At 50.1% G+C, this 15,980-nt stretch overlaps 2 protein-coding genes across 2 annotated transcripts; one reads left to right on the top strand and one right to left on the bottom strand.

Moving 5' to 3' along the window:
* Window positions 1-3,580: 3,580 nt before the first annotated feature.
* On the bottom strand, window positions 3,581-10,236 carry LOC308494519 (melanoma-associated antigen 8-like; the record flags this gene model as incomplete). Its single annotated transcript, XM_081042289.1, has 2 exons — window positions 3,581-4,566; window positions 10,224-10,236. 2 exons carry the CDS (start codon window positions 10,234-10,236, stop codon window positions 3,581-3,583), a joined length of 999 nt encoding a protein of 332 aa, XP_080898415.1.
* A 3,197-nt stretch (window positions 10,237-13,433) lies between these two features.
* On the top strand, window positions 13,434-14,417 carry LOC308494518 (melanoma-associated antigen 10-like; the record flags this gene model as incomplete). The annotated part of the gene is made up of 1 exon (XM_081042288.1): window positions 13,434-14,417. The coding sequence occupies one exon, from the start codon at window positions 13,434-13,436 to the stop codon at window positions 14,415-14,417; it is 984 nt and encodes a 327-aa protein (XP_080898414.1).
* Window positions 14,418-15,980: the final 1,563 nt, after the last annotated feature.

Here is a 15,980-nt window from a genome sequence, read left to right as displayed (position 1 = left end):
GACGAGGAAACCCACCACTTGCTGCAGGTGGATGATTTCCTGCAGGAGCCAAAGGCCCCAGAAGGATCAATTCTGAAGCTCATTCATTTCAGACTTGCTGTTAGGCCAGACACCCTTTTTGGTAACCACAGTCGCTATGACTTCAGTGTCATGTATGTGCTACCTGCTGTACATCCCAATGAATGCTCAGGACCCTGTGAAGCAGGTGCAACTGCGATTATCCCCATGCAGAAATGGAGCCTCACAGAGGTCAAGTAACAGGCCCACAGTCCTGCAACCAGGAAATGGCAGGGCCAGGATGCCTGTGTCGGCAAGCCATATGCAGGACCCCGGGTCTCATGCACTGGGGCACAGTGCCTGGGCACTGGGCTGCTAACCGGTCAAGTTTGGGGGCATTTCTGTTTCATGGAAATCTCAGGGGCTTCGGGGGAGATGGCCCTGCATGTGGGGAGCCTGCTAGACAGACTGCGCTGCGTGGCCGCTGCACTTGATCTGCACACCTCCAAGCATCCCAGCGCAAAGAAGGATTGCCAAGTTCAAACCCTGGGCACGAAGCAGGATGGGGGTCCCTGCTGATGTCGGTCAAGGAAAGAAAGTCGAGTGTGAAGGCCAATGGCTAATGCCCTCAGAGGCGTGCGCAGGAAGACACTGGCTGTGACACGGGGTAGAGGTGGGGTGGGGCACGAGCAGGCTGAGGGGCGGCAGCAAGAAGGACCCGTTCTTATCCGTCTGTCAGGCGGCCAGGGGACACTTAGCCAACCCATTGGCCTAAGCAGCACTCTGCCATGTACCGTCTGGGGACTCAAGGCATGGGCGTGTTAGGAGTGTGTCTGTGGAGGATCTCACTGTCTTGGCTGTGCAATTGTAAAAGGAGAGAGTGGCCGTGCCACTGACTGGGCACCCTGGGCCTGGACTTGACTCTGCGTAAAAGCCCCAGTGTTGTCAGGGACCCTCAGGACCACTGGACCCCCAGTGGCCTCTGGGCTGCCTTAGTCAGCACGTCACTGTATCTCCTGGCCCCAGGAGCTCAAGCACAAGGAGGCAGTTCCTGGTTTGCACCAACTGTTTGGCATGTACCCACATGCGACTCATCTTTCCCAGTGAAATGGCTGTGTGTGGACCAGACTGCTGACAAGGTGACGGATTACTTGTGTGGCCTGGCCCTTTAACAGGTCACTTGCTAGCTGTACTGTGATGTTACCCGCAAGCAACCTGCGCCCCTCTGTGATGTCACGAGCTCCACCGTTATCAAGGGGTTCTGCTGGCCACACCGCACTATCCTGTTTACCTGAGGGAAGGCCACGCTGGCACTTAGTATGGCTAGAGATGAGAGAAGTCATCAGACTGGCAGGGGCCTGGCTTCAGAATGCTGCCTTTTCCTCCAGGAACAATGGCTCTGGCGATTGGCTCCAAAAGCTATGCTCGTCTGGGGTCCCCTTCACTCCCTTAGGCCCAGCCAGTGTGGGCTGGGCACCCTGAACTTGAGGCTACTGCTTAAAGGAACTGCTTCCCAAGTGGTGACCAAGAGCCTTCCTTCAAAAGGCCTCGCACCAACTGATGCACTATCAGTGGGAGACAGCGATCTCCTCTCTCTTCCCTTTCCTGTAGAAAATCGTCAATAGCAATCAATTTGGTGGGAAGATGGTGAGATATGCGTGTCAATGACACTGTTTCGAAAGGAGACTTGGAGAGGGATGGCCCAAAGTGTTTGCAGCGTACCTGTCACCTTACCCTGTGGAGTGTGCAAAGTACTTCAGGACTTACACACATCCATCTGCTTTACCAACTTTTTCATTGAAAACTGACCCCTCTATGTCCTGAGCAAGGTAATGGGACAAACCTCCCCAGGGGCTGAGCCACTGGCATCTGGGGTGGGGGGTAGGTCAGAAGCACATCCCAGGACTGCCTCTTGGGAATAGGATACCTATTTCCCCCTCGGGGGTGGGGGGTAACTACAAAGAGTGGATGCTGGGACTATTCCCAGAATGCTGCCAAGCATGTTCTTTACTAGCCCCGTGATCTTGGGAAAATTACCAAGCACTATGGGACTCAGGTTCTTGGTCTGTAAAATGGGTTTGATAAACCGTTTTTGTAGGACTGTTGGAAAGTAGGGGGTGTATTAAAATACCCAGCAAAATGCCTGGCATATATTGGATCTTTAATGATAGCTAGGTATTTAGTATTATTTTTGCCACGGATCCTAACACTCCTCTTCTCGAAATGTTTTTCCCATGACATATCGGAGAATTTGCAGCTCAATAGAAATCTAAATAGAAAAGTAGCCAAAAAGGCTGCTTGGTCTATTTCCCTCCTAGAGGCTAGATTATTTGATTTGGGTGTGGGGTCTTCTGCAACCAAACAGTACTTGCATACAATTGGTCAACAGCATGCAAGGTAAGTGAAATTCATTATCACTGCAGTGGAGTCAGTTCTGCCTTTCCCTGGACAGATGGAAGAGTGCCTGTCCAGTGACTCATTACATCAAGGACCAAGACCCTGATAGCACAGAAATCCTTGTTCTCTGCATTCGAATGCACTGGGACAAATATACAGGGCATCATCGCTACCTGTTACAGGTAAGATTTCTCCATGATCCAAAAGGAACTTCTCAGAGCAATTTTCCTTTTCTGACGAAATTCCTCTCACACCCAAGACACACCTTCTGCCAATGCCAGCAGCAGCCACCACCCAGCTTCATCGCAATCATCTCCCCCAGAGGGAATCAGTTTCCCAAAGCCCCAAACGGCCTTGGCTATGGCCTTTTACACTGGAGTGCTCTCCCCTGGAGCCCCACCGCCTCTCCCCTTCTCTCACTTGTTCTCTAGGACTGAGGGGACCCCTCACCACCTTCCTCATAGGACTGGGACTCCCGCCCTATCATTCAAGGGTGGGTGTGTCCTGCTGATCCTAGTGTCCCCACTACTAACACAGGGCCTTCCAGAGGACAGAGGCTCAGTGAACGTCTGTGAGATGAGTGAACCACTGAGCAGGGGTCTTCTTTATTCTGATGAAATCTCTCCGACTCTTGAATGAACCAAGCAATTCCGGGTATACACATATAATGTTTCACAGAATGACACACAAGAAGGGGTAAGAAGCAGAGTTAACAAGTTTTTACTTTTATTTCTCTATTTCATGACCACCGATTGTACTGCTAAGTTCTTTCACATTTCCAAGGAAATCCTGCTCCAATGCCATGGGATCCAGTTCGAAATCACAAACTGGGATGGAAGTGGTCCCAATTTATGTTACTCAATAGCACAACTGTTACTTTTGAACTGCTTAGTACAAACACAAGTATGGTCAAAATTAGTCACAAACTTAGATGCTGAAGCTTATTAAACCTTCTATTAAAAGTAACAACATTTGAGAAATCCCTAAAGGAGAAAATATCAATTTCTAAATCATCACAGGAGCCCAAAAACATTACACGCGTGTTCCCCAACTTGCCCTGGCCCTCACTACCTAGAACGCTGAGGGCTCTCTACTCAAACACAGGGTGAAGAATGGATCACACTTTGTGCCCAGCCAGAGAAGCTACTGGGCGTGCGCCTGAAATGTGCCTGGATCCAAGTGTGGCTCAGGCCCTCTGTTCCTGATCAGTCTCAGCCTCTTCGGACTGGGATGGCAAGGAACTGGGATTGTTCTCACTGACACTGAGCAAAAACTCAAGCACTTTCTCCTTGGTGGTTTCAGCGTGGGCCCTGGGGCCCCACAGAAACTCGTAACGAGCAGGATCACTGTTGGCCACCTGCCGATACTCCACATACTCTTCCTGCACCCAAACCCTGATGATCAGCTCCCTGGGCTCCCCATACATGGAATGCTCCCTCCCGTCATACACCCCCATGACATTCAGGGCTTCCCACACTTTCTCCTCAGGGACAATGTCACCCTCCAGGTGGATCACACACAGAAGCATGACCAAGAGGCTGTTCTTGGGCATGCGGCGCCGATCACTCCCCATCCCATCATAGGTGAGGCCCAGAGAGTTGACCAGGACATAGGAGTGATTGCTGGGGTCCACTTCCTTCACATCAACGCCAAAGACCAGCTGCAGGCACAGCGAAGCTTGGCGGAGGATCTCAGTGAAGTGGTCCTCGTGCTCTTTGATGATGCTCAGCATTTCTGCCTTTGTGGTCGGCTCCTTTGCACGGTACTTCAGGAGCAGGAACTTCACCAGGTTGACCATCTTCAAACGTAGGGCCTCTTTAAGAGAGGATTCGGTGTCCTCTGTGTCCTCTGTGGTGCTTGGCTCCTCATCATCTTGGCTGATGGAGCACGCTTCCTCAGTTTGGTTCAATGAAGGGGTCTCCATGGCAGCAGAGGAGAGGCAGGCACCCAGTGGGCTGTGGGGAGGACTGGGTGCCACAGCAGCAGCGACCTCCTCTTGGCTGTCTGGGAACAGGACAGAGGGAGGGGAAGCTGAGGAGGAGAGGGACGTGGCTTCCAGCTTTTCATCCGTGAAACCCTGTACCTCTTGAAGACCCTGCTTCCCTCTTGGCTCCTGATGGTCTTCCCCAAGCTTGCGGAGCTCATTCATCTGACGGTGAGGCATGATGAGTCCTGTCAGAAGGCAAAAAGAGTGTGGGCAGAGGTGGGCAATGGGGACCCAACACCTGGGGAGAGAGGGAGAGTGAGCGGCCTCAGCTGAGAAACGCTCCAGGCAGCTCTGACCAACGCAACTTACAAGGTCTCCTCTTTAGGGGTGCATACAGGCCTCACAGGGGTCTCTCCTTTGGGGTGTCCTCTCCTCTAAGAACCTGAAGGAGCAAGACAGATGGTACCTCAGGGTGCAGCTGGCACAGCCCAGGGTTCTGGGGCTGACAGTATGGTGGGGTAAATTTAGGTATTGTGGGGTCCCTTTTTCCGGGGTCAGGGAGCCACTGGGTACATTTTCAGGGTGGACACCTCACCTTAACTCCCAGCACTGCCTGGCCTTCCTCTGCTCTGTGACATGAGGACACGGACCAATCTGGAAATGAGGGGCTCAGCCTAACAGAATGTCTACGTATTTCCAGGGCTGACAGACAGAGCAAAAGAGATTTCTATGGGGACCCCGTTGTTCTGGGGATTCCAGTAAGCTCACGCCTCCCATAGGATCCTCACCTTGATTCTTGGCAGGATCTGGGACTCCTCTCACTGTAGACAAGAAGTGGTCCCTGGGATGAACTGACGTCGTCCGTTCAGACCAAGGTCCTCACCTTCCAGAGAACTCAGAGACAAGATGAGAAACAGCCCCGTAAGCCCCACCCCCGCCTGGGTTCCCCCAACAACTTACAGTGGGGCCTGGGCCCATCCATTCAGGGGTACGGAGTTCCCTTATTCTGTCCTCCAGATATGGGCCTTTATTACTGACTAGGCATGAACCCTGCTGACCTGATTTCACCCTGAGTAACTGTCCTTAATGAGACCCTCTGGTAACAAGAATGTGGCAGAAGGGAGAGCAGGTCACATCCAGCCATCCCTGCCTGGGCCCCTGAGGATGACAACGGGGCTCCCACATGCAGAGTGGCTTCTTTCCTAGAGAGCACAAAGATGCAGTTCTCCCCTAGGAAGGGTTCAGAACCTTCCAACCATGGCAAAACCTCGATTCCTCTTTTCATGGCCTGAACTCGTCCCTTTTGACCAAGGCCCTCAGCTTCCTGAAGGCCCCGAGACAACAGTGAGGGGGACCCACCTATGTAAACCCATGTCAGGGGTCTCAAAGGGCTGATAGCAGCACACAGCGTGTTTCAGTGGGTCCCCCAATGTCTGGGGTGGTGGTAGCCTCGGTCCTCCCCAACTTCCATGTTACTCGTGGAGGGCCTGGGCCCTTTTCCTTCTGCTGCCCTGAGAGGCATAGTGGAGACTAAGGCCACCATCTCGCTGAGACCCCCACACAGGGAGGAAGTGGGGGAGGAGCCCCCTCCCGACCTCCTGCCAGGCCTCCCCTGGATTCCTGCAGGGGTTTCTGGTGTACGTGGGGGGAGCCTTCCTGCCTACGGTGGAACCCCCTCAGTCCTCCCTCAGGGTCCTCACCTTTAAGTCTGTAGATACTTGGACTCCTTTCCCCCCTCTGCTGAACGGAGCTGCACCCCTCAGACAAAAGCTCTCGTTTCTGTAAGCAGTCCACGGTGGACTTTAGGACACACCGCATCTGCTCCCTTGCCCCAGGAACCCAGCTGTGCCCACAGGCCATGAGCTACCTGGTGCGTGTTGTTACCTTGGTGGGAGGTGCCCTCAGGCCTGCCTCAAGGCCCACATTTCCATTACTGGCAAGGTCGGGGTCCTTCCCCTTGTTGCCTGGCATTTGTCCCCTTCAGGTCAATGCCCTCTGCTCTCTTCACCACCCCTCAGGCAGAAGAGCAGAAACACCCCAAACCCACAGCCCTGCCATGAGGCTTCCCCATGTGAATGACAGGGGGATGGGATCCCTTCAATCTGTGCTAAGGGGCTTCATAATCCCACTTCCGATCCTCTGCTTGTGTCCTGGAGGAGCTGGGCCCCGTTTCTCTGCCTCCGTAGAGCCTGACTCCTAATATCTCTGCTACCAGAGTCCTCCAGTCCTCCCTTAGTGTCCTACCTGGACTAGTCATGTACTGGGTCCTCCCCTCTGCTGCCAGAGTTTCCTCCCCTGAGACCTTGTCTTTGATTTCCTAGTTCTCTGACGAGGTGGGGTTTGGGTGGGGGAATTAGTACTCAGCCACAGAGCCCAGCCCCAGCAACTCAGTGCTGAGAGCAGGGCAAACCTGGATTCTGTGGGGCCCCTCAGTGTCATACCTTGAATCTCTCTTAGAAGGGACTAGAGGCTGTGCCCTCAGACGAAGGCTGGATTCCCGAATTTTCTGAGGAGGTGAGCTTGGGGGAGGGGTGCTCAGTCCTATCGCCCTGCCCAGAGTCCACCAGAGCCAACAGTAGCGCCCTCAGGTGGATTCCGCAAAGCCCTCTTTGCTGGAGGACAGGAAGCCTCAGTCCTTACAACCCTCGCAGAGAAAGCTGCAGCCCCAGGGTCGATGCTATAGGGGGCGCTGCAGCTTCCATGACCTTGGGGGAGGGCAGAGAAGAAGCCTCTCTTCCCCCGTGTCTCTTTCCCAGCCCGACTGAGAGTGGGAAACAGTGTGTCTAAAGGTTTACTTTTCCCTGAAGATGCTGAGCAGCGGCAAGGGTTTTCGGAGGTCCTGAGGTTTGTCTATGTTTGCCTTGTGGAGGGCCGGCGTTTTCACTTTTTCATCCTCGTCCACAGTTAAGTAATACATTTTACACCTCTACCTAGTATGTGTATATTTTATGTATGTATATAACCATATAGCATAAACGTAGATTGGATCTGCTTGTACATGCCCTTAATGTATACATACCACGTAGGTAAACATGTATATATGCATGCGTGTTTATGTCATATATATTTACATGTGCTACCTAAGTTATTTTATGGAAGAATACCTGCTCTTACTGTGCATGGTTCACTGTGATATTCGCCATCCTAATTCTTGTCTATTCCTCATTTGCTATTAAAACAATAATTCCTGAAATCTATGTAAATTTACTAACAATTGTCACCCCAATAAAATTAATTAAAAAAAAAAAAAGAAACAATCACAAAAAAAAAAAAAACAATAATTTTTGAAAAGCCAGTCCTCACCCACTAAGGTGGTTTCCTGGGTTTAGCACAGACTCAGTCAAATGCCTCAGTGCTCCCAAGTTCCCGCTGTCCTGCTATTGTCTGTCCCAGGGCTACCGGCAAGTGTGGTCTGAGGGCCTCAGATCTGTGCAATGAAGTTGGGTTAGAGGTGTAAAATCTTTCCTCCTAGCCATCCTGTCATCTGCATCATGTAAACTACTGCCCCTCCCAGCTACCTCTGCCCCACACCCCCTACCCCAAACACAAAGACCAGCTCACCACAGCCTCCAGTCTCCCCCAGGGCTTTCTCATGTTTATCATTTAGATTTTTTGTTGTTAAACTACTCCACCCACCCCGAACAGCTTCCATCTATATTTTTCTACTTTTGATTTAGGGAGCAGAAGACAACCACCCAAGCTTAATTGTCAGCATGGTAACTGACAATAAAGCACTAAATCTGTCAGTAATTTAAGTTGAATTGACATATTTGCAATATTCTATTTCCCTTGAATGAATATGGTGGTAACTGCTCCATTAATTTGGGACCTGAATCTATCAGTAAACTTTTTTTACTTGCCTTCATAAAGATCTTGTATATTTGTATTAGGATTCTTAGTTAATCTTGGATTTTATTGCTGTGTGTGGCAGGGTTCTTGATTTGGCTATAGTGGTTTTCCTACACTTTTCCTGCAGTCTCTCATGCATTGGAATAACCTTTGTGTCTAGTCCTTTACATTTTCTACCTTGATGATCATATGATCAATAGATACTATTTGTTTCTTTTCAATATTCATGCCTCTTATTCACTTTGACACTCGTAGCTCTGGCTTGGTGTTCCTGTACAGTCTTGGGTGGTAGAGGAGACAGCCTACATCTCTGACTTCTCCCTGCCAGTAATGGGAATGCTTCTAACATTTCACATTCAAGTAGATTGCTGTCAATTTTAGGAAGGGAAACTCCCTTTTACGCTTAATTTGCTGAAAGACTTCACTCTGAGCTCATACTGAATTTCTTTCCAAGGTTTTCTCGGTACCCATTGAAGTGACCAAATGTTTTCCCTACTCTACCTTGTAGAGTAATTCCCTACCTTGTGGGAAATTATAATTAAGTTCTTTTCCTAGCATTAAATCCTATTTTTATTTCTTGAGTATGGGCTACTTGTTCATTTAATTCAATGTTGTGTTGAACATGCCATTAATACATGTAGGATATTTTCTGCTATGTGAATGAGCTTGTCTTAAGAATTCTTTTCACGAGAATTCCTCATCTGAATTTTGAATAAAGGAGAGCTAGCCTGGGAAGATGAGGTGAACAATTGCCAATCTTTTGGTAGGCTTTGGAGGAGTTGCCGTAGATGATGAGTTCTCAATGACCATGTGATAGAACTGGCTTTCAACATTGCCTTTTTCTGGAACATTTCAGGGTGGCTTGAGCTTTGAATACAAGTTCCAAAGGTCTGTAGCTGTAGCACTGCTTATTTAGCGATTCATCTATTGAAGGAAGTCTTGGTTGGCAATTGTGAATAAAACTGCTCTCAATATTCATGTACAGTTTGGGTGCTTTTTGTGCACTCCAAATTCACTTAGATAAGACCAAGGAGTAGGGATGCTGAGTCTAGTGGTAAGTCTGTGTTTAACTTTATGAGAAACTGCCAAACTGTCTTCTAAAGTGACTGTAACATTTTTCCTTCCTATCATCAATGAAGAAGAATTCCAGGTCCTCTCCAAAATTTGGTATTTTCAGGTTTGGGTACCTTAGCCATTCTGATAGGTTTGTACTTGAACCTTTTCTTCCATTCACATTTACATTTTCCTAATGAAAAGTGATGCTGAGCATCTTTTGGATGCTTTTTTGTGATCTGTGTACACACTTTGGTGACGTGTCTTTAAATTAGTTACGTATTTTTTTAATTTATCAAAGTGACAATTGTTAGTAAAATTACATAGATTTTAGGTGTACAATTCTGTATTACATCATCTATACATCCCATTGTGTGTTCACCACCCAGAGTCAGTTCTCCTTCAATGACCATATATTTTATTCCCCTTACCCTCATCTCCCACCCCCTCCCCCTTTACCCTCTGGTAGTTACGTATTTTTGTTGGCTTGTTTGTTTTTCTAATAATATTAAAAGTTCTTTATACATTTGGGATATGAGTCCTTCATCAGATGCGGGATTTAAAATATTTTCTCCCCATCTGGGGCTTTCCCCCCATTCTCTTTTCAGTGCCTTTAAAAAAAATAACCTTTGTTATTTGAGGATAGTTTTAGATTTGCACAAAATTTGCAAGAAAACTCAGAGAGCTTCCATAGGCCCTACACCCAGCCCCCAACCCGATTATTTTCATCATACGTTGTATGATATATTTGTCACATCTAACAAACCAATATCAATCCCAAAAGTCTTTCATTGTTACAACATCCCATCTAGGAATGGGGCTCCCACATGCTGAGTGGCTTCTTCTTTTCTCAGGGAACACAAAACTTTCTCCAAAGAAGGGTTCAGAAACGTCTAACCATGGCAAAACCTTGTTCTTCTTTTCATGACCTGAATTCATCCCTTCTGAGCAAGGCACTCAGCTTCCTAAGGGCCCCGAGACAAAGGTGAGGGGAACCCACCTCCAGAGACCATGTCGGCAATTTCCAAGGGCTGACAGCAGCATAAAGTGGGTTTCACTGGGGCCCCCATTGTCTGGAGTGCTGGTAGCCTCATCTTCCAAAAGCTATGAACAGTAAGACTATGTAGTCTTCCATAAAATAAATTGTGTTGTACACATAAATATGTATGATATAAACACGCATGCATATATATGTTTCTGTGCATGGTATGTATACATATGGGTATGCAAGCAGATCTAATCTACGTTTATGTTATGTTTATATACACACATAAAATGGACGCAGACTAGGTAGAGGTGTAAAATGTATTAATTAACTATGGATGAGGATGAAAAAGTGAAAACCACGGCCCTCCACAACGCCAACTTAGAGAACTGCAAAGCTGCAGGACGTCCCCAAATTTTTGCTGCTGCTCAGCGTCTTCAGTGAAAATTAAACCTTTAGAACACATTGTTTCCAATTCTCAGCTGGGCTGCGGAAGAGATATAGCCAAAGGGAGGCCTCTTCTCTGACACACCCCCAAGGTCATGGGAGCTGTAGCTCCTCTATAATCTGTCCTGGGACTGCAGCCTTCTCTACAAGGGTTGTGAGGACTGAGGCTTCCTGTACTCCAGCAAAGAGGGCTTTGCGGAATCCATCTCAGGGCGCTACTGTTGGCTCTGGTGGACTCTGTGTAGGGTTGTGGGGCTGAGCACCCCACCCCCAAGCCCCACTTCATCAGGAAACTTGAGGACTCACAGACTTCTTCTGGGGACACAGACTTAAGTCCCTTCCAGCAGAGATTCAAGGTATGAACCTGAGGGGAGACTGAGGGGCCCCACAGAATCCAGGTTTGCCCTGTTGTCAGCACTCAGACTTGCCAGGGTTGGGTTGTATTGTTGAGTATTTCTGCCATCCCCCGCCAGCTTCCTTGCACCTCAGAGAACTCAGGAGTCAAGGACAGGCCTGTGTGAATCAACCTCAGTCAGGCAGAGCCCAGGACCTGCCAGGAGTCAAGGGCAGCACCCTAAGGGAGACTGAGTGACCCTGGCCCCCATAACAGAAGCGATTCTGGTGGGCCTTACAGCGGGTACCTGTGTGTGGGAATTTAATCACGTGCAGCGTTTCCCGATTTCTGCATGAGGGTCTGAGACACTCTGGGGCTTTGGTATGAGGAGCAAGGTTTCAGGCAGCAGAGTGGAGGATCCCCGGTCTATCTGAAGTCGAGGCAAGGACACTGAGGGAGGACTGGAGGACTCTGGTACCAAAGGGCTTAAGGGTCAGGCTCTAGGCAGGCAGAGGAACGGATTCCCCCAACGGCTCTGCCAGGACGCAAGGGGAGGAACCAAGGTGGGATTATGAAGCCCCTTAGCACAAATTAAAGGGGTCCCACACCTGTCATCCACATGGGGAAGCCTCATGGCAGGGCTATGGGTTTGGGGTGTTCCTGCGCTTCTGCCTGAGGAGTGGCTAAACGACCTGAGGGCATTGACCTCACGGTGCCAGATGCCAGGCAAAAAGGGGAAGGACCCCGACCTTGCCAGTAATGGAAATGTGGGCCTTGAGGCAGGCCTGAGGGCACCTCCCACCCCGGCAACAACAGGGACCAGCTAGCTCATGGCCTGTGGGCACAGCTGGGTTCCTGGGGCAAGGGAGCAGATGCGGTGTGTCCTAAAGTCCACCGTGGACTGCTTACAGAAACGAGAGCTTTTGTCTGAGGGGTGCAGCTCCGTTCAGCAGAGGGGGGAAAGGAGTCCAAGGCTCTACAGACATAAAGGTGAGGACCCTGAGGGAGGACTGAGGGGGTTCCACCGTAGGCAGGAAGGCTCCCCCCACGTACACCAGAAACCCCTGCAGGAATCCAGGGGAGGCCTGGCAGGAGGTCGGGAGGGGGCTCCTCCCCCACTTCCTCCCTGTGTGGGGGTCTCAGCGAGATGGTGGCCTTAGTCTCCACTATGCCTCTCAGGGCAGCAGAAGGAAAAGGGCCCAGGCCCTCCACGAGTAACATGGAAGTTGGGGAGGACCGAGGTTACCACCACCCCAGACATTGGGGGACCCACTGAAACACGCTGTGTGCTGCTATCAGCCCTTTGAGACCCCTGACATGGGTTTACATAGGTGGGTCCCCCTCACTTTTGTCTCGGGGCCTTCAGGAAGCTGAGGGCCTTGGTCAAAAGGGACGAGTTCAGGCCATGAAAAGAGGAATCGAGGTTTTGCCATGGTTGGAAGGTTCTGAACCCTTCCTAGGGGAGAACTGCATCTTCGTTTTCCCTAAAAAAGAAGCCACTCCGCATGTGGGAGCCCCGTTGTCATCCTCAGGGGCCCAGGCAGGGATGGCTGGATGTGACCTGCTCTCCCTTCTGCCACATACTTGTTACCAGAGGGTCTCATTAAGGACAGTTACTCAGGGTGAAATCAGGTCAGCAGGGTTCATGCCTAGCCAGGAATAGAGGCCCATATCTGGAGGACAGAATAAGGGAACTCCGTACCCCAGAATGGATGGGCCCAGGCCCCACTGTAAGTTGTTGGGGGAACCCAGGCGGGGGTGGGGCTTACGGGGCTGTTTCTCATCTTGTCTCTGAGTTCTCTGGAAGGTGAGGACCTTGGTCTGAACGGACGACGTCAGGTTATCCCACGGACCACATCTTGTCTACAGTGAGAGGAGTCCCAGATCCTGCCAAGAATCAAGGTGAGGATCCCATGGGAGGCGTGAGCTTACTGGAATCCCCAGAACAACGGGGTCCCCATAGAAATCTGTTTTGCTCTGTCTGTCAGCCCCAGAAATACGTAGACATTCTGTTAGGCTGAGCCCCTCATTTCCAGATTGGTCCGTGTCCTCATGTCACAGAGCAGAGGAAGGCCAGGCAGTGCTGGGAGTTAAGGTGAGGTGTCCACCCTGAAAATGTACCCAGTGGCTCCCTGACCCCGGAAAAAGGGACCCCACAATACCTAAATTTACCCCACCATACTGTCAGCCCCAGAACCCTGGGCTGTGCCAGCTGCACCCTGAGGTACCATCTGTCTTGCTCCTTCAGGTTCTTTTAGAGGAGATGACACCCCAAAGAAGAAACCCCTGTGAGGCCTGTGTGCACCCCTAAAGAGGAGACCTTGTTAGTTGCCTTGGTCAGAGCCACCTAGAGCGTTTCTCAGCTGAGGCCGCGAACACTCCCTCTCTCCCCAGGTGTGGGTCCCCATCACCCACACTCTTTTTGCCTTCTGACAGGACTCATCATGCCTCACCGTCAGATGAATGAGCTCCGCAAGCTTGGGGAAGACCATCAGGAGCCAAGACAGTACCAGAACCTGTTGGAGGCGGAGGTGTTCTGGGCTATGGAAGAGGATGTCGCATCAGTTGCCTCCTCCTCATCTTCTTCCCCCTCTGTTGTGTTCCCCGACAGTCCAGAGGAGGTGGCTGCCGCTGTGGTACCTTGTCCCCCTCAGAGCCCACCAGGCACCTGTCCCTTCCCTCAGGCCATGGGGGCTCCTCCATTGAGCGAAATCCAGGGGGCAGGGTCCAGCAGACAAGATGAGGAGCAGCAAAGCACCACGGAGGACCTGGAAGATGATGAGTCTTCTCTCAAACGGGCAGTGCATTTGAAGATGCCCAAGTTGGTGAAGTTCCTGCTCCTGAAGTACCGTGCAAAGGAGCTGACCACAAAGGCGGAAATGCTGAGCAGTGTCATCAAAGAGCACGAGGACCACTTCACTGAGATCCTCCGTCAAGCTTCGCTGTGCATGCAGAGGGTCTTTGGCATTGATGTGAAGGAAGTGGAACCCAGCGACAGCTCCTATGTCCTGGTCAACTCGCTGGGTCTCACCTATGATGGGATGGGGAGCGATGGGCGCCACATGCCCAAGAACGGCCTCCTGGTCATGCTCCTGTGTGTGATCCTCATGGAGGGCGAAAGAGCTCCTGAGGAGAAAGTGTGGGAATCGCTGAATGTTATGGGTGTGCATGATGGGGTGGAGCATTATATCTATGGGGAGCCCAGGGAGCTCATCACCCAAATTTGGGTGCAGGAAGAGTATGTGGAGTATCGGCAGGTGGCCAACAGTGATCCTGCTCGTTATGAGTTCCTGTGGGGCCCCAGGGCCCACGCTGAAACCACCAAGTTGAAAGTCCTTCAGTTTTTGTTCAGGGTCAGTAGCATGGATACCAGGCCCATCCTATTCCAGTCCGAAGAGGCTGAGAACTCTGAGGAAGAGAGGGCCTGAGCCACACTTGGATGCAGGCACATTTCAGGCGCACGCCCAGTAGCTTCTCTGGCTGGGCACAAAGTGTGATCCATTCTTCACCCTGTGTCTGAGTAGAGAGCCCTCAGCGTTCTAGGTAGTGAGGGCCAGGGCAAGTTGGGGAACATGCGTGTAATGTTTTTGGGCTCCTGTGATGATTTAGAAATTGATCTATTTTCCTTTAGCGATTTCTCAAATGTTGTTCCTTTTAATAGAATGTTTTAATAGTAGGTTTAATAAGCTTCATCATCTATGTCTGTGAATAATTTTCATCATACATGTATTTGTGCTATTGAGTAACACAAATTGGGACCCCTTCCATCCTAGTTGTGATCCCGAACTGGATCCCATGGCATTGGAGCAGGATTTCCTTGGAAATGTGAAAGAACTTAGCAGTACAATCGGTGGGTCAAGAAATAGAGAAATAAAAGTAAAAGGTTGTAAACTCTTGCTTCTTATCCCTTCTTGTGTGTCATTCTGTGAAACATTATATGTGTATACCCGGAATTGCTTGGTTCATTCAAGAGTCGGAGAGATTTCATAATAAAGATGACACCCGCTTAGTGGTTCACTTATTGCCAGACATTCACCGAGCCTCTGTTGTCTGGAAGGCCCTGTGTTAGTAGTGGGGACACTAGGATCAGCAGGACACACCTGCCCTTGAATGATAGGGTGGGAGTCCAGGTCCTATGAGGAAGGTGGTGAGGGGTCCCCTCATCCTAGAGAACAAGTGAAAGAAGGGGAGATGCGGTGGGGCTCCAGGGGAGAGCACTCCAGTGTAAAAGGCCCAAGCTAGGGCCGTTTGGGGCTTTGGGAAACTGGTTCCCTGTGTGGGAGATGATTGTGATGAAGCTGGTGGTGGAAGCGGCCAGAGTGGGCAGATGGTGTGTCTTGGGCACGAGAGGAAAACCTGGAAAGGAGAACTGCACTTAGCAGTCATTTGGGGAATAGTGGATAAACCAGAGAGCAATCCCCACCTGGGGCTATAGGGAAGGGGGTCCCACACGCTTGTTCCAGTGCAGGTGAATGCAGGGTACAAACTAGATGTTTCATACCCATCACCTGCACGGATTTCTGCAGAAATACAGTCATGTTCCTTAGATGTGATGCCCAGAAGCCTCTAAACTGACAGTCTTTCCTCTGGCCATGGAACACCAGCCACAATGCATTAAAGAGGATATTTTAATTACATTATCTTGTGTGTAATTTGTACAACTCTAAACAATGGCTAGATGTTGGTGAGGGTGCATGAAGTAAAATCGTGTTTTAGATGTAAGAGCAGCTGGGAGAGAGGGAAAAGGTTGGTCTTTGATTCAAATTCTAGGAGCTTGGAGTTGTATCCTGCTGGGAAAGACTTCCCTATACTCAAATTAAATAATAGGTCCTCCAGGAGGGAAATTGTCCTGAGTTTTATTTATGAAGCAGTATTTTTGGCTAATTTTATATTCTGTATAAATTAGCATTGCATCATCTCTGAGATCTGAGAAACAACCAAACAAAAACGAAATTTTCCAGAGTAGAGATCAGTTGGGCGTGGGGGTAATA

Source organism: Rhinolophus hipposideros, assembly GCF_964194185.1.
Source record: "Rhinolophus hipposideros genome assembly, chromosome: X".
NCBI classification, from domain to species: Eukaryota; Metazoa; Chordata; class Mammalia; order Chiroptera; family Rhinolophidae; genus Rhinolophus; species Rhinolophus hipposideros.
This window is presented reverse-complemented; position numbering and strand designations above follow the sequence as displayed.